Source organism: Protopterus annectens, chromosome 10.part0 (assembly GCF_019279795.1).
Source record: "Protopterus annectens isolate FY-2018-M chromosome 10.part0, PAN1.0, whole genome shotgun sequence".
NCBI lineage: Eukaryota > Metazoa > Chordata > Ceratodontiformes > Protopteridae > Protopterus > Protopterus annectens.
Window position 1 is genome coordinate 831,733,879 of NC_056744.1, and position 25,641 is coordinate 831,759,519.

The window sequence follows — 25,641 nt, forward strand, 5'->3', positions numbered from 1 at the left end:
CCGGACGGAGGAAGGGGGCAGGAATGGCAGCAACCACAGCCTGTGGTGGAGCCACGGGAGCAGCGGAGGCCGGAGCCGAGTCCGGGGGTAAAAGTCCCGCCAAGACCAGCTTCGACCTCCGCTCTTTCAGTGCCCTGGGGTTGAACGCTGCACAAATGGTACAGCCTGAGGTGAGGTGTTCAACCCCAAGGCACCGAACGCACCGAGTGTGGCCATCAGCCGAGGAGAGCTTATGGCCACACTCGGTACATTTAGAAAAAATGGCTTTTGGGGCCTCAGCCATAATTAAAGAAATGTAATGTAACACACACACACAGGCCCCAAAACACAACACACACACTCTAATAACCAGCGAAGGGAGGGAAAACTACTTAAAAGAAAATATTTTACTCTAAAGGGAACCTTATACTTACACACTTAAAATTATTGAGAAAAAATAAGAAAGTTGACAGAAAAATATCAACTTAACTGCCAAGTACTAGACGAGCTCACAGGAATCCAGCTATCCACAAGCGCGGCAAACTAGATCTGAGGTCATGGAGGGTTAGCAGGGGATTATGGGTGAGGGGAGGAGCTAGGAGCTCAGATCCATTAGCTTGAAACAAGTTGCCGGCTCGGATCTGATATCGGATCCAAGACCCACAGGTTGCTGACAAATGAACTCCCTACTTCAGATCTAGTATTATGGCCCATTTCTAGTCAACACATGCCAAGAAAAAAATACCATTTTGCATTATAGATTTGAGATTATGTACACACAACACATTTCAAATATAGTCTTATCTATGCAGATGAAAAACACAAGTTCTAGAGTTCTAAAAAGAAAGCAGATAATTTAGTTAGGAAAGGGAAAAGTGGTGCATGCAGCTGCTACAGAAAGGAATGTCTCACTTATTAAATACTGAATCAAGCTACAGGCTTATGATTAATCTAACATTGTTTTACTATAGCTGAGTTTAGGCATTTTCACCTCCCGGGAGATAAATAACCTTGAGTAATTTTCTGCTTCAAACATAGTTTTCTCACTTCAGTGCCTCTCTATAGTGAGGGAAAGATTACTACCATCTTTTAGGATTGCCATCTTTCGTTAGCGCTGAAACTGGATCTAAACCATGGCCTCGCACCTCCCATAAATAACCCCATACATCTCCTTCCCTCTCCCATCCACTTTCCACCCATTTTGTGACATAATAGGCACATCAGGGGGAGGAAGAATGCACATTTTCATGGTTTTCCTCACAATCACAAAGCTTCTTTTTAAATAAAAGCATAGCAAATCTGCCATTTTAACAAACTCTGATAGTCTGCTTGTTTTCTAAAACAGAATACCGGAATTTCTACAGTGTTTTTCGGACTACCATACAACTGGTTTGATTTCTGGATAGTCCATAACAAAAAAGGATAGGTGGCAACCCTATCTTCTTGGCCTAACACAGGAAATAACAAATTTGGCCTTTGTCTAAAGAAAGAGAGAGACAGAGTGTGGAAGAGAGGGAGAACAGTGTTCCCCAGCACATCAGTGAGAAGTTGTAAAGATTATTTTTTATGTAGCAAACTGTATTTTGCAGTCAAAGCAGATACACACTGCCCAATACCAATCAGGATACATTTGTTGAGGGTCACACATAAGGATTAAGCTTCCGGAGCGTCACTCAGCAAATGATGCAAAGGAGCTCTATCATGTTGCAAGGTAATTACGGAAAGATAAAAAAGACAGTCAGCAGACACCATTCATAAGGGATGCCAGCAACAATCTGCTCATCAAGCCAGAGGACTGATGGAAGGAATACTTTAAAAAGCCTCTGAATGAAGAAAACCCCACAGAAGCTATAATGCAGCATGCAAAGCCTACAATGAAAGAAATAGGAGAACCCACCCTAGAAGTATAAAATTCATCAAGGAATAAGTCTGAACAAATGTGCTCCATGGCGCTGTGTAAATTCTCAAATTAAGTGTACTTTCTATTACTTGAATGACAGCAAGCTAAAAGATTCAAAACTGCTGCACAGAACCACAAATATCATGAGGCAAGATTTAGCAGGGTCAGACTGGAAGCAAGAAGCTCAAAGTAGCATTGTTCATAGTTTACTCTCCTGCCCAGACAGTTTATGTCAAGTTGCTGATCAACACAGATTACCATATTTTTAAATTGATGTGAGTATCCCCAAAACTAAGTATGTGAAATCGTAATCCAGCAATGAACATTTCAGCCTATGCCACTTTACATACAAAGCATGCCTCCTACAGAAAATAGGTTAATCTTTCGTTGTTCATGAGTTTAAGTTTCTAAAGCTGACAGCAGATTGCTTGTTGTCTGACTTGTTTTTCACTATTAAACAGAGGTAGAACCTCATAGTTCATTCAGAGCCTGGCACTGTTTTCACTTCAATGCAGATGTGGCTTGTTAATTTGCATCAGATGCTCACATACATTAGCCTGTAAAGGGCATTTCTTCAAGAAGGATGACTCTGAGAAACTGTTGTGATATCCTGGCATGCTTACCCTTACAATTTTGAGGGAAATCAACATTCATGATGGGACTATCACTGAAGTGCAAAAATATTAAACCCCTTTTCCCTACTCACCTGCCAAGATAGGCCTTAAGTAAGCCAGAATTAAAGCCATTGTTCTAGAAGGTGAAATTAATTGGTGGCACTGGATACTTCTAATGCATGCTCTACTGAAATGACTACTTCAAGATACTAGGATTTGTTCTGAGCCTCCTTTTCTATTCTTTGTAAGGCACGATGGTTCTGAAGTTCTCTCCTTTGTGATTGACTGACACACACACACACAAAACAAAAACATTTGGTCTCTTGGAATGTGTTTATAAACTATAAGGCTAAGAGCTGTTAATGGACTACTTCCTGTAGTCCACAGTTTGCTTCCCTTAGCCTCCATTTGGTATTTGTCAACTTTGACGGAACTATAATCTTAGGCTGAGTCTGAAAAAGGTGCTCTATCCTGTTTAACAAATACAAACAAAAACGAAAATCATATATATATTGTTGTACTTTCATTAATTCATGTGTATCCTAAGTTCTGATTAAGTTTTTCTTAAAACTTCATTACGCATATCTGAAGAAACACAGAGGTCCTAAGACTTAAACAAGATGTAGCAATCCTAAAAGTCATTCCACTCTTATAATGTCTCATTGTGCCTTTTTAAAGTGCTATATTCACCAAGTGAAGTAACTGAACATTTTTGGTGGACATCATATGAAAAATAGTCATTGCATATCCAAGAATGCTATGCTTTTCTGCAGAATAGTGAGAAAAGGATGAAAAGAGGCATCAATAACAGCTACAAAAAAAAAATGCTAAAATGCTGTTCTGTATTGTCAGTTAACAGATTGTAATACATACCGTCAGAATATAGTAAAGTCATGGATTTACCTAGGTTACATGGGTAATTTAAAATTTTGAACAAGTAACTTTTGTAGTTAGCATTCTGTATGCTCATATTAGCAGTTGCAAATTCCAGATTGCTCAGGGCAAGTCCATTGCAACAGACTGCAGTGGTCTCTTGGAGGAAAAAATACGTTCTAACTGTATCAGCTGATCAACGAAGATGACATCCCTTGATAGGCCCTATGGTTGTGTTTATCCTCCCCACCAAACATATTTTTCCAGAAAATTCCAAATTCATGACTGTGTGCACAACTATGGAGGCGCATATCATAACATCAGGCATTGAGTACATAAGCATGCTTACCACCCACACCTTCCAGACTGCCCACTTACTAATAACAAGCTTTGTTCTGCAGAACAAGAGCAACAATAAAGATCTACCATCCTCTGCTAACAAAAGATATAGGTATATATCTATCCAACTTACAGAGATTCCAACAGCCAAGGCTAATTGGAAGAATTGCTCAACTATAGCAGGACAACTGGAATATATTCCTTACCCATCAAAAAGTACCCTTTTCATAAATCAACTCATATGGCACAAACTATCTGTTATATCTAACAACTCATTGATGGATTCTATGGTCGGCTTGATTCCAAAGCCTTAGAATGTCCTGGGAGAATAGGCAGCAAACTGTATCAGGACCAGTTAGAAGGCTAACTATTGGGTAACACCAAGAATGAAAAGCCCCACTCTAAAGTTGCAAGCAGGGAAGGTTGCATGGGAAGGCAGTACCACACGTTCAGGTGCTGTGGTATCCACGTCTGTCAAGGGGAGACCACGAAAGGTAGTAATTGCTGTTACGGCAGTGCACAAGACCATGGAAATAATAGCGAGTACCACTGCGAGCACCTATAACACAAACTCAAGCAAATCTTCTTGAACACAGATTTAATTAGCGCTTTTGGTGAAAACTATGTCCCACCTTCTTCAGACAAAGACAAATCAGTTAAAACCCTTTATATACATTAGATGTGCATCAATTAATCAATTAAAAATCAATTTAAGAAACAGCTTGTCTTTAAAGAGCCATGCCATATTACTATACACTCCTATAATACACAGTATGTTACAACATAAACGAAACACAACTATATACAGTTTTTCAAACATATTGAAATAAATATACTCCAACCCTTATTTATCTATTCAAGGCTAAGCTTTTAAGGATACATTTTATAGAAATATATTCATTTAGACCGGGATATATATGTGCTTCAGTTCTTATCTGCCATTTAATTTCATCTATCTCCAGATTCAATTGCCATGGGCCTCCCCTAGGGTCCAATTGTGTTTGTTGCAAGACCGAAAATTTAAAACTATGGTCAGGGTAATCAATAAGATGCCTAGCTAAGGCATTATTCTTATCTTTTTTAGAGATAGCATAATAATGTTCGTAAATACGTTGTTTCAACTTTCTCTCAGTTTTTCCGATATAGTAAACGGAACACTGAGAGCAAATTGCAACATATATCACAGCCCTACTATGACAATTATACCTTCCCTTAATACAATAAATTTCATTCTTTAATTTAACTTTTTTGTCTAAGTTAATATATTTGCATTGGTGACATGCACCACATCTACCTAGATTACTACTATTTACAGATTTTACATTCATTTCCAAAATAAATTTTAAGTTAGCTCCTCTTCTAAAGGTGACTTTTGGTTTAATTCCTAAAAGCATAAATATAGCTTTATCTTCAGTAATAACAGACCAATTCTTATATATAATCTCTTTAATTCTATAATGGTCCAAAGAATACGTACAAAGAAAGCTATCTCTATAGTCCGCTTCTGGAGTAGGAGAAACAGTGTTAATATCTACCTCTGAAGCATTTAACATTGGAAGTGATTTGTCAAATAAAAGGGGCCTAAAATATCCATCACACCTTTTATTTCTAACCTCTAAACATATAGAATCAACCAGTGATTTCGGATAACCCCTACTAATGAACATTATTGATTACCCTGATCATAGTTTTAAATTTTCGGTCTTGCAACAAACACAATTGGACCCTAGGGGAGGCCCATGGCAATTGAATCTGGAGATAGATGAAATTAAATGGCAGATAAGAACTGAAGCACATATATATCCCGGTCTAAATTAATATATTTCTATAAAATGTATCCTTAAACGCTTAGCCTTGAATAGATAAATAGGGGTTGGAGTATATTTATTTCAATATGTTTGAAAAACTGTATATAGTTGTGTTTCGTTTATGTTGTAACATACTGTGTATTATAGGAGTGTATAGTAATATGGCATGGCTCTTTAAAGACAAGCTGTTTCTTAAATTGATTTTTAATTGTATTTTTAATTAATTAATTGATGCACATCTAATGTATATAAAGGGTTTTAATTGATTTGTCTTTGTCTGAAGAAGGTGGGACATAGTTTTCACCGAAAGCGCTAATTAAATCTGTGTTCAAGAAGATTTGCTTGAGTTTGTGTTATAGGTGCTCGCAGTAGTACTCACTATTATTTCCAAAGTTTAGTGTTTTTTGCAGTTTTCTGTTAGTGCACAAGACCATAACCTGGGCCAGTGTCACCAAGTGGCTTTGAGGACCTGCCCAGGCCAAAGATCACTACTCCATCTGTGCTTAGGGATAAACTACAAGTCAACTGTATTGTACTTTCATTTTGGAAGAAGACTCCATACCAGATACAAAGCAATACCCTTGGGAGTAGGAGGCCTTTCATTCTTCCATATTTCCTATTCTCTTCGGTGACCAATGAAAAGAAAGATCAAACCAGAAGGGGGTTTCTTTCTCAAAAAAGAGGGAAGAGGTTGGTGGTGGTGGAGGGCAAAATAAGGAAATGGAATGCAAGCTCATCTGGTCCTAAAGAACATGGGCATTCAGAGGGTGGAGCCATTAAAAGTGGAATTATCCTTGACTGAACTCTCACACTACATAGGCCAAAGGACCCAATAGCCAGCAGGCAAACCTGTTGAATTAGATATTCAACAGTCGCACTGCACCACCTTAGTAATATATGCTAACCTTGTCAATGCCTCTTACCATAGCCCTGTACCTTACCAAAACCTTTTCATAACACTATCACAAGACAGGATCAGACACACACCACACTCACAAATACTTAACCAGTACACCAAATATATCCCCTTACCTAACTCTTACCTTAACCCACATATGATTACACACACACACACAGATTATATCCCATTACCCTCACACACACAGTCTCTCTCTCTATATATATATACATATGTGTGTGTGTGTGTGTGTGTGTGTGTATATATATATATATATATATATATATATATATATATATATATATATATATATATATATATATATAGAGTCTCACTCTCTCTCTCTCTCTATATATATATATATATATATATATATATATATATATATATCTTCACACATCTGAGGCAGGGCTAGCCACCTGGCAGTATGAACATTTTCTCTAGGTAATGGTCTCTGTTAATGTTACACCTCAACTCCGTATACAAAATGGGAAAAGGGGGGGGGGTTAATGCCAGTGCGTACACACACGTATACACACACACCAGAAATTACTATTAAAATGAACTGTTCAAAATAGGAGCAATTCAGCTATTAGTGGTTATCATTCAGTGTCATTAAAGGAGACTACGTTGTTCTTGATAGCCACCAAGAAGGTACTGAATTATACCCTTACAGCACCAGCAGTCAAAATTTAGGAGCATATCAAACTGGGCATGGGACTTAATACACCATTTCTGTGTGACATAACTTCTAATACTGTCAACACAGCAGTAATATCACAACACCTCTGACTAGAATATGCATTTCCAGTACAGCTCAATCTGTAGATGGGTATCCTGCAATCATTATATATCCCATACAAAACAGTGTATAGACATTAAGTGCAAAAATCAGGAAAAAAAACACTTTTCTTAATATTAATGGCGACTGTGTGAAGTAAATCTGACATACAGACCATGGTCAGAAGACCTACATCTGAGAAAAAAAAAAATGCATTTTACAGCTGTTGGAAAAAAAAAAAAAGGATTTTGCACCATGCTATTTTGCTCAGACATGCTGGACAATTTCATTACAGAATTAATAAAATAATTTTTCAATCAATGCAGGAATGATTACTGGTACCTGTGTGCACCATACAATATACAAAAGCAGCTTGTCTGTTATCTATCAGAAAACAGAAAAAGAATAGTTGTGTAAAATCTTACCATAACCATAGATGTCCCTCTCTTCCATGTTGCAGTATTCTTGGTGTGGGATTTCCTGCCTTCAGGCGACCCGTACATTGGCTCCTATACAAAAGCTTCAGCTTGGCTGTTGCAGCTGCGTGGGACGTCACACGTAGGGCCATAAACCAGGGACCTTATGTGTGACATCTGCACGCACAATTCTCAGAACTTGAAACTAAGCAGGCAAAGTAGATGGCCCAATGGGATAGGCTGCCAAAGGTGACCTATATAATTGCCCTGGATTTCTTCTGAATGGAGAGATGCATCAGGATGCAGTTAGACTGGTAGAGTCTGTGAGGGGGAACGGTGGGTGGGAATGAATACTGCAAAATGGAAGAGAAGGACATCTATGGTTATGGTAAGATTTTACACAACTATTCTATGTCCTTCTATTCCTATGTTGCAGTTTTCTTGGTGTGGGAGAGTACTACAGCTTAGTTTGATGAAAGGGTGGCGGATGCAGAAGATGATTCCACAAAGCCTTGTAGGATTGCCCGAGCAAATCCTGTGCATGCTTTGGAGATTTGGTCCAGTTTGTAATGTTTGGTGAAAGTGTGTACAGTGGACCATGTAGCTGCTTCCATAATGTAAGCTGTGTCCTTTCATTTTTGAAAGGCCTTGGAAGTGGCCACTGTTCTTGTGGAGTGTGCTTAAACCCCAACTGGAGGGTTTTTTTCGTGGTGTGAGTAGCAGAAACAGATTGCCTTTCTAATCCAGGATGCAATGGTCTGTTTGGTGACTGCCTTGCCCAATGCCCTGGGGTGGAAAGATACAAAGAGTTGTCTGGATTTCCTAATGTCTTTAGTCTTGTCCAGGTAAAATCTCAGTTGCCTGTGAACATCTAGGGAGTGGAGTATCCTCTCTCCTTGGTTAGTGGGAGAGGGGAAAAAATTGGGTAGGTGAATGGATTGATTTAGAGATAAGTCATTGACTACCTTGGGCATGAAGGAAGGGTTAGTTCTCAGAGTGACCATGTCCCTATGAAAAATGGTGTAAGGTGAGAATGCCATTAAGGCTTGCAGCTCGGAAATCCTTCTGGCAGAGGTAATAGCCACTAACAGTACTGTTTTCCAAGTACAAAACTGTAGAGAGGTTGTATTAGTCGGTTCGAAGGGGGGCTGGGTGAGTTTTTCCAGGATGAAGTTCAGGTTCCGTGGAGGAGGGATAGGCTTCTTAGGTGGTCTGATGTGCAAGACCCCTTTAAGGAAGAGTTTCACATGTAGCCTGGCTAACAAGACAGGATCTAGAGATAAGCAAGTGGATAATGCGGAGAGGTGCACTTTCACGGATGAACAGGAAAGTCCTCCCCCTTTATAAGTTGACAGATATATGAGAGGACTGGGGGGGTGTCATCCTCGTAAGGGTTCCTTTCCTGTCCCAGACACAATTGAGTAAATCTTTTCCATTTAGCCAGGTATGATTTTCTAGCAGTGGGTTTCCTGGCCTCCCTCAGGACTGATAGTCCATCCTCTGAATAGTGGTGTCTGAACGGGGTTAGTAATTTATCACCCACAGAGTCACAGATAGCATTTGCAAGTGTGGGTGTAGGAGAGTTCTTCTGTCTTGTGTCAGAAGGTCCACCTTGTGGGGTAACTTGCAATGATTGCCCTTGGCTAAATTGTATAGAAGGGGGGAACCAGTGCTGCCTTGGCCAGGAGGGAGTCACTAGCAAGGTTTTTGATTTGTCCTTCCTGATTTTCAGAAGGACTTTCTGAATCAGAGAGAAGGGGGAGAAAGTGTACAGGAACTTCCCCTCCCAGGTTAAACAGAAGGAGTCTACTCTCCAGGCTTGGGGGGAGTAAGTCTTTGTGCAGAAGGTCTGCAGCTGCCTGTTCTCGGGGGAGGCAAACAGGTCTATTTGTGGAGTGCCCCACCAGTGGACTATGTCTAGAAAGACCGTCCTGTCCAGCATCCATTCGTGTTGAGGAGAGGATGTTCTGCTCAGGAGGTCTGCTTGCTTGTTGTCCTGGGAAGGGATGTAACTGGCTTGCAGGGATAGGCTGTGCTGGTATGCTAGGTCCCAAATTAGTAGGGCCAGTCTGCAAAATTGGTATGCCTTGGTACCTCCCTGTTTGTAGATGCGCCACATTACAGTGGTATTGTCCGTCACTATCAGAAGGGGACCAGGTAGCAGTAGGGGTTTGAAGGTCTGTAAAGGTAAAAGAACTGCTGTCATCTCCTTTTACAGTGATGTGTTTGGTTTTCATGGGAGGTTGCCACTGGGCTTGGACTCTGTAAGAGTGCAAGGTGGCTCCCCAACCTGAGTCTGAGGCATCTGTATGCAATATCTGTGTGGGTTGAGGGGGCTGCAGTGGAAGCCCCGGGTTTAGTTGTACTTGTTGGATCCACCAAATGATTTCCTTCTTTAAATAGGGAAGAAGGGAATAACTTGTTCCAAGTGATTCTGGTGTTGTGACCAGATATTTTTGAGGTACCATTGCAGTTTTCGCATATGCATTCTGGCCAATGGTAGCATGGGAATGGTTGCTGCCATCAATACCAGGAGTCGAAGGAATTGCCTTGCAGTGACCGTCTTGGAGAATAAGACTTCCTGGAAGTGGTAAATTAGAGAAAGAGCCTTGTCCTGTGGGAGAAAGGCTTTTACTCATTCTGTATTGATCCTGCAACCTAGGAATATCTTGTCCTTGTCTGGGTTCAGGGATGACTTCTTGAGGTTTGGGGTGAACCTTAGACTTTGTAGTAGGGGCATAGTGAAGTGTAGATGTCTTAAGAGAGAATCTTCTGAGTGTGCCAGGATAAGGATGTCATCCTGATGTGGGTAAATCTGGATTCCTTGGGTCCTGCAGAAGGCGATGGGTGGAGCTAGACACTTTGCAAACACTCTTGGGGCTGTGGATAAGCCAAAGGGCAAGGCTGTAAATTGGAAGGGCAAGGCTGTAAATTGGAAGTGCGAGGATGGCCCAGAGAAATGCAGGAAACATCTGTGTGAGGCCTGGATGGGAATGTGCAGGTAAGCATCTTTCAGGTCCAAGGTGACTATGAAAGTATCTGAGGGTATGAGGGGGTAAGAGAGTGGGAAGTGACAGCATTTTGAAGGATGGTGCCTGCAGGTAAAGGTTTAGGAAGGAGAGATCCAAAATGGGTCTTCAGGGACCGTCCTTCCGAGGGACCAGGAACAGACGGGAGTAGAATCCCTTTCCTTCGTGTCCTGTGGGGACAGGCTCTATTGTGCCTTGTTGTTGCATGTCTGACAAAATTTGTGGAAGGAGATGGCATTGTTTTTTTGGGGGAAATGGAATGCCTTTCCAGGGGGGAATTTGTTTCCAGGATAGAAAGTATCCTTTTTGAATAATGGTTAATACCCATTGGTCTGTGGCGATTTTCTGCCAGAAGGGGAAACAGTGGGTAAGGTGAGCTGAGAGGGGCAGATAAGCAAGGCAGTCATGCATTACTGGGACCTCCCCTGTCCTGAAAGGGCTGTCTAGGCTGAGGAGGTGGGCCAGTGGGCCTGGATAGGAATGTCTTCTAGTTCCTCTTCTGGGTCTGGAGGAGAAGGCAGCAGAATGAGGGTTATGCCTAACAAAGGTAGTCTTAGCCAGGTAGTTTCTATAAAATTTGGGTATAAGGGATACCAGGAGATGTTTAATATCCTGTAACTCTTTGCTTTTTTCTTGCAGATTCTTAAATAGGTCTGCAGACTGCTTTCCAAAGAGGAAGTTGTGATCCAGGGGAGCGTCCAAGATTTTGGACTTGGTCCTCTGGCAGATTCTGTAGTCTAAGCCAGGAATATCTCCTAACGACAGATGCTGTTGCTGCAGAGTGAGCAGAAGCTTCTTCAGCATTGTAGCTGCATCTTATAGAGTGTCTAGCCACTTGTAGTGCTCAGGACAATTTGGTGGAGATATCCGTTTTAATGAGACTGTCAGGAATCGAAGCCAGTATAGAGGTGGCTTGGGATACTAAGTCCAGGGCATACTTGGTCATGTGCGTTTGATAGTTAATGGTTCTGAAGGCCAAAGTGGAGGAAGTGTACAGCTTTTTGCCTATCCTCTCCATGGATTTGCTATCTTTATCCGTGGGCAATAGGGAGGCAGAAGGTAGCAACCTAGACTATTTATCGGGGCTGTGGCAATCACTGCAGGGTCTACTAAGGGTGGCTTTATGAGGATTTTTTGTTCCTCTGGCACCTTGTAGAAGTGGTCTGGGCACTTAGGTGCAGGAGGCTGTGAGTCAGGAGTTCTAGAGGCTGCCATAAAGGCATCCAAGTATGGAGGAAGAACAGGGAGTACAGCTGAAGGGGAGGGGGACTCCACTTGCAGCAGTTCAAAGTATCTTTTTTGGGTTTCTGTCATTTGGGAAGTATCCCATTTGAAATAGTCTTTCATTTTGTTGATGGTTTCACCAAATGTAATGTCTTCAGGTGGAGAATCCCCTTCCACAGAATCCTCATCAGGAGAGTAATATTCCTTGGGAGAAGCAATCTGGGATGCATAACAGATGGATTCATCCGAGGAAGAGTAGACAGATTCATGCTCTTCTTCCTCAAGGAGGGAAGCCAAGGGAATAGAAGAAGCAGAGGTAGGCCTAGGGCTTAGCAGAGGCAATGTAGTTGTGGGCGAGGCAGAAGGCCTAAGGGCCATAAATGTCTGCATAAGAGAGGAGGTGAAGGCCTCCCAGTCTGGAGGGGCTTCAGAAGCAGGCGTAATAAGTTTTGTTTTCTGCTTCTTTTTGGTTGGAGTCAGTCTAGAGCTGGGTTTGGCAGCGGCTGTATTCGAGGTCTGGATCCCGGTCGAAGGAACCCCCAAATCTGGTTCCCTCTTGACATCGACAGGCATCGGTGTCTGAGAAAGCTCCCTGGACGTGCCAGACTTTGGCTGTGCAGCGGCCTCTGCGAGGGAGGTCGATGGGGCCGACGGATTCAACGAACGCTCAACTCCTACATCAGTAGTTGGCAGGGCGTCCGGGTGCGAAGCGGCACTCGATGAAGGCCTTGGCATCTTGGCCTTCTTACGCGGAGGTTCTTCGGCGGCCTCCAAAGCGGGATCCATTCTGAGAGCCAGCTGTTTGAGGCGTTGGTTTTCTAAGTAAAGGTTTAAAGCTGCCAGACGGCTACGTAAGGTCTTAGGCACAAAAGATTTACAAATAGGGCAGGCATTATGGTCGTGATCTTGGCCCAAGCAGAAAAAGCATTTGTCATGGCCTATTTTATGGGAAATTTGGCACCCGCATTGGCACTTTCCCTTTTTACCTGACATCAGCTGAAAGCTACAACAATCAAGCCTAAGCAATGCGAAAGATCGGAAAATATTAAAAATGCAAAAACCCAACAGGTTACTTATCTATAGTCGATCCGATGTCTGGAGAGTGATCGTATGATACGAAGTCGTCTGCGGCCGAAAAGTTCTGAGGATTGTGCGTGCAGACGTCACATATAAGGTCCCTGGCTTATGGCCCTACGTGTGATGCCCCACGCAGCTGCAACAGCCAAGCTGAAGCTTTTGTATAGGAGCCAACGGACGGGGTCATCTGAAGGCAGGAAATCCCACACCAAGAATACTGCAACACAGGAATAGAAGGACTCTGAAGAGTACTTTTTGACTCTGGCATTGAAGGATGAAGTTTTATTCTTCATTGGTAGTACTTGTGAAAAGGCATATGATCCACTGCAGAGATCTTTGCTAGCATATGCTATATAATGAGTACTCATTTACCTGCTATTTGTTTTAGTACACACCTTGTTTTTCACTGGTGTCATTTATTCATACACTACTGACCTAATAATGTACTTTCTTTATTCACTGTACAGTGTTTTTTTTTTCTTTATTCACTATACAGTGCTTTTTTTTTTCTTTTTTCATTTTATTCCCTCATGTCTCTGAAAACTGGCATTTTATTAAAAAATCAACTAGGTAAGCTCACTGGACACATAATCCCATTTTTAAGGGTGTTTCAGAAGCAATGTCTGGTACAGAGACCCACAAAGAAGGCAATTTTAGGCAGTGTGAAACAAACACAGAATTGCTGCAGGATGTAAGTCTAGCAGCACAAACTAAGTTAAATTGCCAGGCAACTGAGGAAGGGATTAAGCTCCAACCTTACATAACATACAACTGTTAAATTATTTTATTATGTGTAACCATCTGCCATTAGTGAAATGCCTGCCAAACAGATCAATAAGTGTTATGTACAGTGAAAGAAACTTTCTATATTTCAAGCAACATTTTTAAAACATTAGGGCTACTATGGCAGTATGCATAATAATGAATTTGCTTACATAAGAAATACACAACCATAATACACAATTGTTTGCTTTTCATATACAGATATTCTTTGTTTTTTAATTTCATCAAGCTGCAACATAAGTATCGCACAGAGACAGCTTTCAAAACGTCAGTCCAGCATTATTTTAATATTTTCACTAGATGATAATATATTAATATTAATGGAGTGATACTGTTCTGAAAAGTAGATACTGCTTTACTATACACAGTGAAACTAAGCGGCAGACAGTACATTTTACTGCAAGCCCTCTGCTGTGCCTGTGTAAATATGATAGTCACATCCATTTGAAAGCTAAAGCTGAAAAGTCACTTAAAATGTTAATAATGCAGACTTTGTTAAAATAGTAGAGTTCTCAAACAGACCAATAAATATTTGCATGTGAGTGTATGTTATCTTTCGTAACCAGGTGGTTTTAGTGCTAGGACACTCATGCTCATTTTACAGGTGAGAAGAGAAAGGACAAGAAAGCCAACTTACTTGCTTAAGGTTACAGTCCAGATAGTACTGTTTAAGCAACTAGTTCATTACATTTTAGAAACACCATATGTGAAAGTGGTATCTCTGTATTCAAAATTACAATGATATAGTGGTCAGGCATGGGACTGTTAATGGAAATGAGAACATTACCAGCGTAAAGAAACTACCAACATATCAGCCGTCTGCATGCAGCACATTCAGAGAGCAATACGAAGAACATATCATAGCATAACATGGTGGTGCCCTGACTGCTGAAGTATGGTACTGTGTATCCACACTTATGAAACATTGCCAAAGTAGTTAACCAGGCATGTTGAATGAGTGCTGCCCTGCAATGACAGTATGACTGTTAGCAGTTTCCTTATGACAATGGAATTGGCAGTGGTAATTTTTCCACCAGTATTTTTTTTTAGAAAGAAATGACCTGAGACTATAAGCAGCTCACATTTTGACAGTGACAGTACTGGGCCTTCAATTTTCCAACTTTGGCACATACATATTTGATATTACTTTGCTATTTTCAACTGTCTTCTGTTTTAGTTAAACTGCTAGTGGCATAATTGCTTCTGAAGAATACATATTCACTATACATACCTTAATAAAACAGAAACGAATGTACTTTTCAAACTGCTTTTTGGACTCACAGCTGTAAAAGGCTGACACGGGAATAGCTGCCAGTTTCTGCAAAGATAAAAACAATTATTAAAAGTTGCAAAATAAACTATTACTTTTATAAGCTAAATATCTATAGACTTCACTGTAAAATTGTTGTATCCAAGATACAGGAAGTAAAAAACTTAGTAACTAAGTATTCAGATACTATCAGTGATCACCTTCCAAATAGTGCACTCTATTTTGTAATCGACTTAATAAGGAAAGAACAAAGGGGGATTACAACATTCTTGGATCTGGAGAATATATCTATGGTAATTAACTGGGCAAAGTAGAAGGATGTCATACTATAAGTGATAACATGATGATCAAGTTATATTTCATCGTCAACTAAGGTATCAAGATCTGTTGACCTGAAGCAGGGACTTGTTTATATGGTAATCAATAGGGCTGACTTGCTTCCCAAAAGGCAACTACACTACATTTTTTGGCATTAAGTGCACCAACTTCTGGGTGTGGCCAGTCCCTGTTTCAGGATATGAGCGTGTGTGGAAGACTAAATAACAGCACCCAATTTACAGTAATTTACAGACTTGGCCAGCAGTAGACATTTGACTTCTACTCACACATCAGATAATGTTTTTCTTTCTAGTTTCATTTCTTACACACTGTTTTCATACATAAACCATCACTTTTATTAATTCTAAAAAGATATATTCATTTGTTTTAAGAAAATCCATGTATATTTGCCTATCAGCTTATATCCTTCTAAGTACTAGTGACCATTGCTTAACAATGGATTGTCACAGGCATGTACTTTACATCAAAGACACTAACACTGCACTTGCATATTTGCTACTTTCAAGAATTGTTTTGACTATTTCACAACATTTACAATCATTAGAAAACTGTAAACAAATTTTTAAACAAATCTGCTGGCAGAAACCTTCCCCCACCCATGGGCACTGCTTCACAAGTTAAAAAAACACTGTGCTAAAATGGTAGAAGGCACAAGTCTTGTACCTGCCTACACGGTGCAGGTATTTGGCTTCTATCATAAGACATGACTAGGGCTAGTAAGCAGCCATACTATGCCATTGATGGGTGGGCAAATTTATCCCCCCCCCCAAAAAAATGTTTTATGTATTCTAAGATCATTTTATCCATAGAAGACTTCTAGTTCTTCTAATGACAGACTATTTAGTCACTTGAAGAATGACAATTTAATGTTTAGTTGCTTGGTCAACATTAGTGAACTGGAAAATTTCATAGACTTGATCAAGTTACACCCACATACAACTGTATTACTCTTAAGCACTTACACAGAAGACCTTATAATAAATGCCCACTGTATGACTGTTCCATGTAGAAAAATCTTCCTTACACCAAAACTATACTGATCAGTTCAAAACAACTTTGGCAATTCTGCACAGGAACATATCTGAGATGGTCACTGACCAAGGCAAGGACTGTAAGATGATATCAGGTGGAAATACTGTTGATGGAAGGGGTGGCAGTAAGTGAGATTAGGAAGAACAGCTCACCTGATCTGAACCTTAGTGCTGAATTGCTGTTGCTGTTTGGTGTTAGTCATGAACTGTCCATAGCAAACACTGTGTTCTAACACAAGTGTGCATGCTACCCATAGCACCTTCATCTGAAGGTCAGTGGTTGACTTTACTGTTGTGACATCAGAACTGATGTGGTACTTTCTGGGAAGTCAGGTTAAGAGCTGCTGAGCTGTGAAATAATCTCCATTTGGTGGTGAGCTGGGTCTAGTGGAGGGGCAGCTGGACAGACTATTGAATCTCAAATGTGTCCTAGAACCATCCTGAGAATGCTTAGCTGTCGATTCTGTGTGGGATGCGTTTAATTCCTACTTTAGAATTGCTTCTTCTGCATACTGTGGAAAGTTGAGATGTGGATTCTGAATGGGCCCTGTTGAAGACAGCAATAGCTAAAGCAAGGGCAAGAAGCTGTGGCTAAAAGGTTCTCAGTGCTTGTCACAGTGGTAACCATAGGGTCTACCAGTGAATGCTATCACTGATGGAAGCTATCAAGTTAAAGAAAAGGGCCTTTTATGCAATGCTAGTGGGGGGTCCCAAATATAGCGGATGGCTACAGACAATCCAGGGAGGCAGGAACTTTGAGGAATTTCTAAAGTTAGTGGATATGTCCTCCTCTAAAAAGGCAATGCCAGAGGCAAGTGGTGGAACTAGATCCATTTCAGTACGTGAGGTCACTGCAGTGATTAAGCAGTTTCACAGGCAGGCTGTGGAAGCATCTGAGATCTCTCCACAGGTGCTGAAGGTGCTTACAATGCTGGTGTGTTTCATGGTTAACATGTCTTTTCAACCTTGCAAAGAAACCAGGTACAGCAGTCTAGATTGGCTAAGTAGAGTAATGGTTTCTATTTTCAAAAGAAGAGGGGGGGAGTTGTGCCAATTACAGAGGGATCCTTTTGAGAAAGCACAGGCCAGGGTTCTGGAAAACAAACTCCATCCTACTGTCATGCTTCTGCTACAGGAGGTAACACAGATTCTGTCATATGGAACAGTAGATCAACTCTTTGTCCTAGCACAAATACATCATGGTTTATGGGAATTTACTAATACTGGCTCTAAATGTTTTGTGGACTTGAAGATGATACTCCCAGGATCATTTTGCAGGAAGTGGTACAACATTCCAAGATCCCAGGGCAACTGCTGCACACTATTTGATTCCAGTATTTGAAGCTGAGAGTTGTACCTGTATTCTCAGTGTTAAATTAAATATGTTCAAGGGCATAGGACTTCAACAAAATTAAATCTTGTCTCCTCTCTCATTTGTGATGTTTATGGACGGCAACACACAGGCAAGGTTGGAGGGTAGCCAGTTTGCAGTTTAGGGACATGAGAGCTGCCTTTCTGGTGCCTGCAGACTTTTTCCTACTACCTTCAAGGGACTCTGATCTCCAACATGCTCAGGGGTGACTTTTTTTTTTCTTTGTTTTGGTACCCCCCAACAGTGACAATTGGGCTCTGCCCCCTGATCATTCTACTGATTTGCTTGCTTCCAGGGATGTTTATCAGTCTGTTTACGTCATGTCCAGTAGGAGGTTTAATGCATGTTATTTTTCTCAGTAGTCTATGTACACTAGGAAAAAGGAACACAAGTCACTAAAAATCATAGCCACAGAAAACAACCCAGTTTTGAATTCCCAGACAAGTTCAATAATAAACAATGTTTACTGAAAAGAAATCCAACACAGTGAAATCTAATGCTAAACAGTGTTTCATCCACAGGCAGACAGTCCTCTGTCCTATCCACTCACTGGGGTGAGAATCAAGTGCGCTCGGAGTGACGCATATCATCCAGACACTGGAAGAATGAATTCTTCATTAAGCAAAAAGGTTTTTGCAATATATGATTGGGCTTACTTATAGTTCACTGGTGGCTTTTTCTGTTGAGCGGACTTGGTTTGAAAATTTAAGGTTGTGGTGAATTTCACCTTGTGTGATGTGGCAATATACATTTTGCTTCTGCCCTTCTCTCCACTGTAATGCGACTGCGGAGGTGGTATACATAATTTAGGGGGATTGGGCAGAGCCCCTCAACATGGGGTTACAGGGGCTTGCCTGCCTACAAAAAAGTTTTTTTGTGTTTTTTTTTTTTACGTTGTTGACATATCATTTTCAATTCTATCTTTTGGAAAAATAATGAGACAAAATAACGTACTCTGAAAACGTTAGGGTAAACTATATGTGCATGCATCCATTTGCAATGTAATCAAGTACACTTACTCTCTTGCAGACTGCACTCTGTATGATCCTTGTCTATGCCAGAGTTTCAACCACAGACACGGTACTCAATCTCAAGCCCTGCCCCCAGCCACAAAGACAAACAACTGGGAAAAGCCTCATCATTCCTCTCAACCCCCACACTAGCTTCATCAGATACATGAGCAGCTAACTGAACGTGGGTGGCCTGGGTTATAGTCCAGGCTTTATACCGCTGTGCCAATGGAGCTAGCATGCACTGGAGTGATTCTCTGCTAAGTGTGAAGTGACTGGGATGAAAATCAGCACCTCCAAATTAGAGATTAAGGTTCCCTCCTAGAAAAGAGTGGCTTGGGAAAGCAGTAACCTCAAGTGAAGGAGTTTATTTATCCTGAGATCATGTTCAAGAGTGAGGGTAGAGAGGATTGGGAGATTGGTATTAGACTGGTGCAGTGATAGCAATGAGAGAGCAGAGTCAAAGGATAAAGCTCTCAGTTTACTGGTCAGTCTATGTCCCCATCCATTCTCACAGTTATGAGGTTTGGGTACTGAATAAAAGAGTGATATCAAGATACTGGTAGAAGAACTTAGGATCCTTTTTAGAGAAGATTGGCTCACTCTCCTTAATAGAGAAAGAAGTTGCACAGTAAACAGGACTTAGTAAAGACACTACCCTTCTATGTTGACAGGAGTCAATTGTGGTGACTTAAGACACCTTGTGAGGAAGCCACTGATCATCTCCTGTGGGAAGTGTACCAAGCACACTCCACTGTGAGGAGGCCCCGATTAAGAATCAGGGCATACTGGAAGTTTTTATATCATATCATCTTCTTAGTTGGTATGGGAATGCCTGTGGCATCCACTGGGTGAGCTGCTGGGGACAGGGAAGTCAGGTCTACTCTGCACAGCGTGCTTCCACCATAGCCCTCAATGGGACAAGTGGTTTAGAAAATGATGATGATGACGGTGATAAAGTAAATCACTAGACAGGAAAATGAAAAAAAAATGACATCAATAAAAAAGAAGAAAAATAATTTGTAATAAAAGGAATGCCTAAAACAAGCCAGATAAATCTAGATCTGCTTGTCACAGCAAAAATGGAAAACAAGAATAATACAAGATGAAATGTGGTTTATGGTCTGATATGAACACACCAGGGCTCTCCTTGTACATTAAACCCAACGGTGCAACATGAACTGTGAACAAATCTTACAAAGTTGCAAAGTTGCTGAATTCCAGTCCTTTATTCAAAATACGATAAACAAGGGTAAGCGCTTTCATGTCGTGTAGACGCTTCTTCAGACCTCAATGCAATGCAATGTGAATCACATCTTATATACAAAAACTAATTATCACATTCACATAATTGATTCTGTGTTAATAATGAATTAAAGTGCTAGTGCTTTTTGATTTAAAATCAGATGGCTGTATACTTCATAAAAACAATTTTATATTCATAATAATGATGTCACAATAAATTCCATATATCATATATAGGGATTTAGGGCAACATTTAAATACTAAAAAACTAAAATGATAACTGAAACATATAAAATACATAGATATATATATATAAAAAACGTAAACACATATTACATTTAAACTCACCTAACTGAAGTGTTATTTAATCAGATGTTAATGTTTAAGTGACCTAGATGCTAGGAATGGCTTTAAAGTTATTTTCTCATTCAGCCCATATCTATGTGACTGTAACCTAAGGATCCATTTATTTTCTAATTCTTCTGTATGATTCTTCACATTGCCTAGCCTATTGCTCCTCCTTATTAATTCTAATGCTCTAAATTTGAAACTATGTGTGGATCCTTGTTCCATAATGTGACATGCTAGAGCATTTGTAGCATTTTCTTTATTCACTGCGTATATGTGTTCTCTTATACGTTCACGCAGGGTTCTATTTGTTTTCCCTACGTAGAACTTGTCACATGATTGACACTGTGCTAAATAGACCAAATCCTTGGTTCTACAATCTGCATATCCTTTGAATGTATAGACATGGCCTGTAACAGGATGTTTAAAAGCATCATTACCTACTCTGTATCTGCACTGGTTGCATGTACGGCAAGCAAATGTCCCTTTCCTTTGTGATTGAACCAACTCCTTTCCTGTTTTTTCATAACATAATAATCTTTTTAATGATTTCATGTTTCTGTATGTTATGTTGGGTTTATCATCCACTAGCTTCTTGATTTTATCATCCATCAATAGCAACTTCCAGTTCTTTTCTATTATTGTTCTTATCTGTCCATTCCTATTAGAAAATGGGATAATCAGTCTATTTTTCTTATCTTTTTGTACAGGTGTTATTTGAGTATCATTTCTATTTTTTCTATGAAAAAATGGTTTACCTCTAGTTGTTCTTAGTTCACTACATGATGTTATTGTCTTTTTTACTTCATCTTTTTCATATCCTCGGACTGTAAAATTATCCAATAGTGTCACCTGTTGTTCAAGAAAAACTGTGTCTTGGAGTGGTTAATTTTGAGGCTCTAAGTACCTGATTTTTCACAACATTGGAATAAATGTGTTTAGGGTGCATGCTATTGCGGTGTAGGAGATTATTCCTCCAGATTGGCTTCTTGAAAATCTCGGTGTTGGTCCCATTTGGTCCCTTAGTTAACCTAACATCAAGGAACTCAATCTTAATTGTGGAATAAGTGTGTTCAAAAACAAGAAAATCTGTTGTACCATTAAGATGTGTTACAAATTCACATAGTTCTCCTTCAGTACCCCTCCATATAAAAAACACATCGTCCACAAATCTCCCATAATATTTTATGGATTCTACATATAATGCATTGTTGAACACATACATATCCTCCCAATATGCCAATACTAAATTGGCATAGGAGTTTGCACAGGGAGTGCCCATGGCTACTCCCTTTTGCTGCAAAAAATAACTATTCTCATGTAACAACACGTTGTTCTCCAATACCATTTCTAATAATAACATCCATTGTATTATTTTGTCGTTGGTAATCCCCTTTTCCAACAAATATAACCTCACATATTCTACACCTGTTGTGTTAGGTATCGAGGTAAACAATGATTTTACATCAAGTGTTACAAAAATATCATCTACCTCTATAGGTGTGTGAACGTCACATGTTGCTAAGTTCTCCAGAAATTGTTGGGTATCTTTCAATATGTGCTCAACATTATTCACAATAGGTTTAAATTGTTTATCCAAAAATATTGACAATGGTTCTGTCAACCAGCCTTTGCTGGACACAATCGGTCTGAGGGGGGGGTCTAATAATTCTTTATGTATTTTTGGGAGACCCCTAAATGTGGGAACTAATGGATCCTCTATCAGGAAATATTTATATAAACCTTCATCAATGACATTGCTTAAAAGTAAGTCATATAGATGGCTATAAAATTTTTTTATTAAGTTATTTAAAGAATATCTACTTAATAACTTATAAGTAACATCATCTGCTAGCATGCTTTCCATTTTTCTTGAATACATCGTGCTATCCATAATTACTATGGCTCCTCCTTGTCAGCTTGTCTAATAATAATGTTTTCATTCATTATTAAATTAGAAAGAGCTTTTCTTTCTTCACTTGACATATTGAAGAACTCTGTCTTCACTTTACCACTTTCATATAAATTAACTAAATCAATTTCACAAGCTTGCTCAAAAACATCAAGCAAAGGATGTGATTGTGGCATATAGACAGAAGGTTTCTTAAAAATATTAACATGTTCATTGTGTCCAACGGTTGCCACATCATTATTAAACAACAATTTCAGAGCGATGTTCCTTGTAAACATTTTAATGTCTATAATAAAATCTGTTACATCAGCCACTCCAGAAGGTATGAAGTTCAAACCTCTGTTTAAAACAGACCTTTCAAAGTTATCCAATTCATAACTGGAAATATTAACTACTAGGTCTTGTTTACTGACCTCAATGCTTTCTTTTGGTTCTCGTAAGTTTCTTCCGTATACTTCCTCTTTCTCACTTTGTTCTGAGGAGACCATCTCCTCATCTCGTACTGCTGAATGGGAAGTGGAAAAGAAGGAAATTCTTCCACTTCTGTGAACACCTCACATTCGTTGACGAAGTTTGTAACAGCTGACCCATTGATGTGCGTTTTTCTACGTACAACGCACTCAGAATGTTGACCCTTGTTCAAAGGGCCATATTTGTTTGTTTCACTCCCTTCATCATTTACATGCACTTGCGCCTCTGTTGTAACTTGTCGCCTTTTGACCAACGATTCTGTGACGTTCAGATTAATTCCTCTTGGTGGTACAGCTCCGCTGCCGCCTTCTGATGATGAAATCATCTGTGGGACTTCATTCTGCACTGTCGGTGTTTCCTCCATAGCCTTCTTAGGTTGTAAACGATCTACATTGCTGGCAACACTTGCATTCCGTATTGGTCTCTTGTCTCTCGGCCAGGAAAAGACCTGGCCTTTTTGAAAATCAATAAAATCCCTTTCTAATTTCTTTTTCTTGTCCATAAGGGATTTATTATCAATGGATGACAGTGTAACTTTTAAATCATTGTATAACATATCTAATTCTTTGTCACCCAATAAACCAGCAACTTCTCTTTCTATTGTTTGGATCTCTGTCATTGAAATTTTTTCTGATGCACTGAAATGTTCAATTAGTAGCTTCATGTATGAGAAGCTTGTATCCAAATTTAGCTTCTGCCACTTTATTAATAGCTCCGGATAAGTTGTCCCATACGTGGGCATTTTTAGGATCCGTAGACCCCTCGGCACCAGACGGAAGCTCAAACAAGCTTCCATATGTAGCCTTTGCCATAGTAAACTTTTTAACTTGTGAAGTTTATTTTCTAATCGCCTCGTGAACAAAACAATGTCCATATTATACTTGCTATTCGTATTGATAGAGTCCGTATTAGATAAATCTTTAGCTGTAAACTTTAAAAGGGGGTTTCACCTCATGTCCATGAAATCATTCAAACGAGATACCTTTTCAGGTTCCGATGTTCCAAAGTCTCTATCCACTATGGGTTCTGCAGCCATGTCTCGATCGGAAACAAAAACCAAACGAAGTTATAAGCAAAAAAGTATTCCTCTCGAGTAAAGCACCTTTGAATAACTGCTATTGAGCAAACCAAGTACAAAAAACCCAACGGTGCAACATGAACTGTGAACAAATCTTACAAAGCTGCAAAGTTGCTGAATTCCAGTCCTTTATTCAAAATACGATAAACAAGGGTAAGCGCTTTCACGTCGTGCAGACGCTTCTTCAGACCTCAATGCAATGCAATGTGAATCACATCTTATATACAAAAGCTAATTATCACATTCACATAATTGATTCTGTGTTAATAATGAATTAAAGTGCTAGTGCTTTTTGATTTAAAATCAGATGGCTGTATTCTAATTCTCCTGTATGATTCTTCACATTGCCTAATAAGGAGGAGCAATAGGCTAGGCAATGTGAAGAATGTGAAGAATTCAGCAACTTTGCAGCTTTGTACGATTTGTTCACAGTTCATGTTGCACCGTTGGTTTTTTTGTACTTGGTTTGCTCAATAGCAGTTATTCAAAGGTGCTTTACTCGAGAGGAATACTTTTTTGCTTATAACTTCGTTTGGTTTTTGTTTCCGATCGAGACATGGCTGCAGAACCCATAGTGGATAGAGACTTTGGAACATCGGAACCTGAAAAGGTATCTCGTTTGAATGATTTCATGGACATGAGGTTAAACCCCCTTTTAAAGTTTACAGCTAAAGATTTATCTAATACGGACTCTATCAATACGAATAGCAAGTATAATATGGACATTGTTTTGTTCACGAGGCGATTAGAAAATAAACTTCACAAGTTAAAAAGTTTATAATGGCAAAGGCTACATATGGAAGCTTGTTTGAGCTTCCGTCTGGTGCCGAGGGGTCTACGGATCCTAAAAATGCCCACGTATGGGACAACTTATCCGGAGCTATTAATAAAGTGGCAGAAGCTAAATTTGGATACAAGCTTCTCATACATGAAGCTACTAATTGAACATTTCAGTGCATCAGAAAAAATGACAAAGATCCAAACAATAGAAAGAGAAGTTGCTGGTTTATTGGGTGACAAAGAATTAGATATGTTATACAATGATTTAAAAGTTACACTGTCATCCATTGATAATAAATCCCTTATGGACAAGAAAAAGAAATTAGAAAGGGATTTTATTGATTTTCAAAAAGGCCAGGTCTTTTCCTGGCCGAGAGACAAGAGACCAATACGGAATGCAAGTGTTGCCAGCATTGTAGATCGTTTACAACCTAAGAAGGCTATGGAGGAAACACCGACAGTGCAGAATGAAGTCCCACAGATGATTTCATCATCAGAAGGCGGCAGCGGAGCTGTACCACCAAGAGGAATTAATCTGAACGTCACAGAATCGTTGGTCCAATGGCGACAAGTTACAACAGAGGCGCAAGTGCATGTAAATGATGAAGGGAGTGAAACAAACAAATATGGCCCTTTGAACAAGGGTCAACATTCTGAGTGCGTTGTACGTAAAAAAACGCACATCAATGGGTCAGCTGTTACAAACTTCATCAACGAATGTGAGGTGTTCACAGAAGTGGAAGAATGTCCTTCTTTTCCACTTCCCATTCAGCAGTACGAGATGAGGAGATGGTCTCCTCAGAACAAAGTGAGAAAGAGGAAGTATACGGAAGAAACTTACGAGAACCAAAAGAAAGCATTGAGGTCAGTAAACAAGACCTAGTAGTTAATATTTCCAGTTATGAATTGGATAACTTTGAAAGGTCTGTTTTAAACAGAGGTTTGAACTTCATACCTTCTGGAGTGGCTGATGTAACAGATTTTATTATAGACATTAAAATGTTTACAAGGAACATCGCTCTGAAATTGTTGTTTAATAATGATGTGGCAACCGTTGGACACAA

At 39.8% G+C, this 25,641-nt stretch overlaps 1 protein-coding gene across 9 annotated transcripts in view; it reads right to left on the reverse strand.

Moving 5' to 3' along the window:
* The window catches only part of KYAT3 (kynurenine aminotransferase 3), an 846,358-nt gene that overhangs the window by 51,152 nt on the left and 769,565 nt on the right, over positions 1-25,641 (reverse strand). For all 9 annotated transcript variants that reach the window (XM_044085641.1, XM_044085640.1, XM_044085643.1 and 6 more), the window contains one exon: positions 14,953-15,039. In XM_044085641.1, the coding sequence (XP_043941576.1) occupies positions 14,953-15,039 (87 nt within the window). The remainder of the gene's footprint in view (positions 1-14,952; positions 15,040-25,641) is intronic.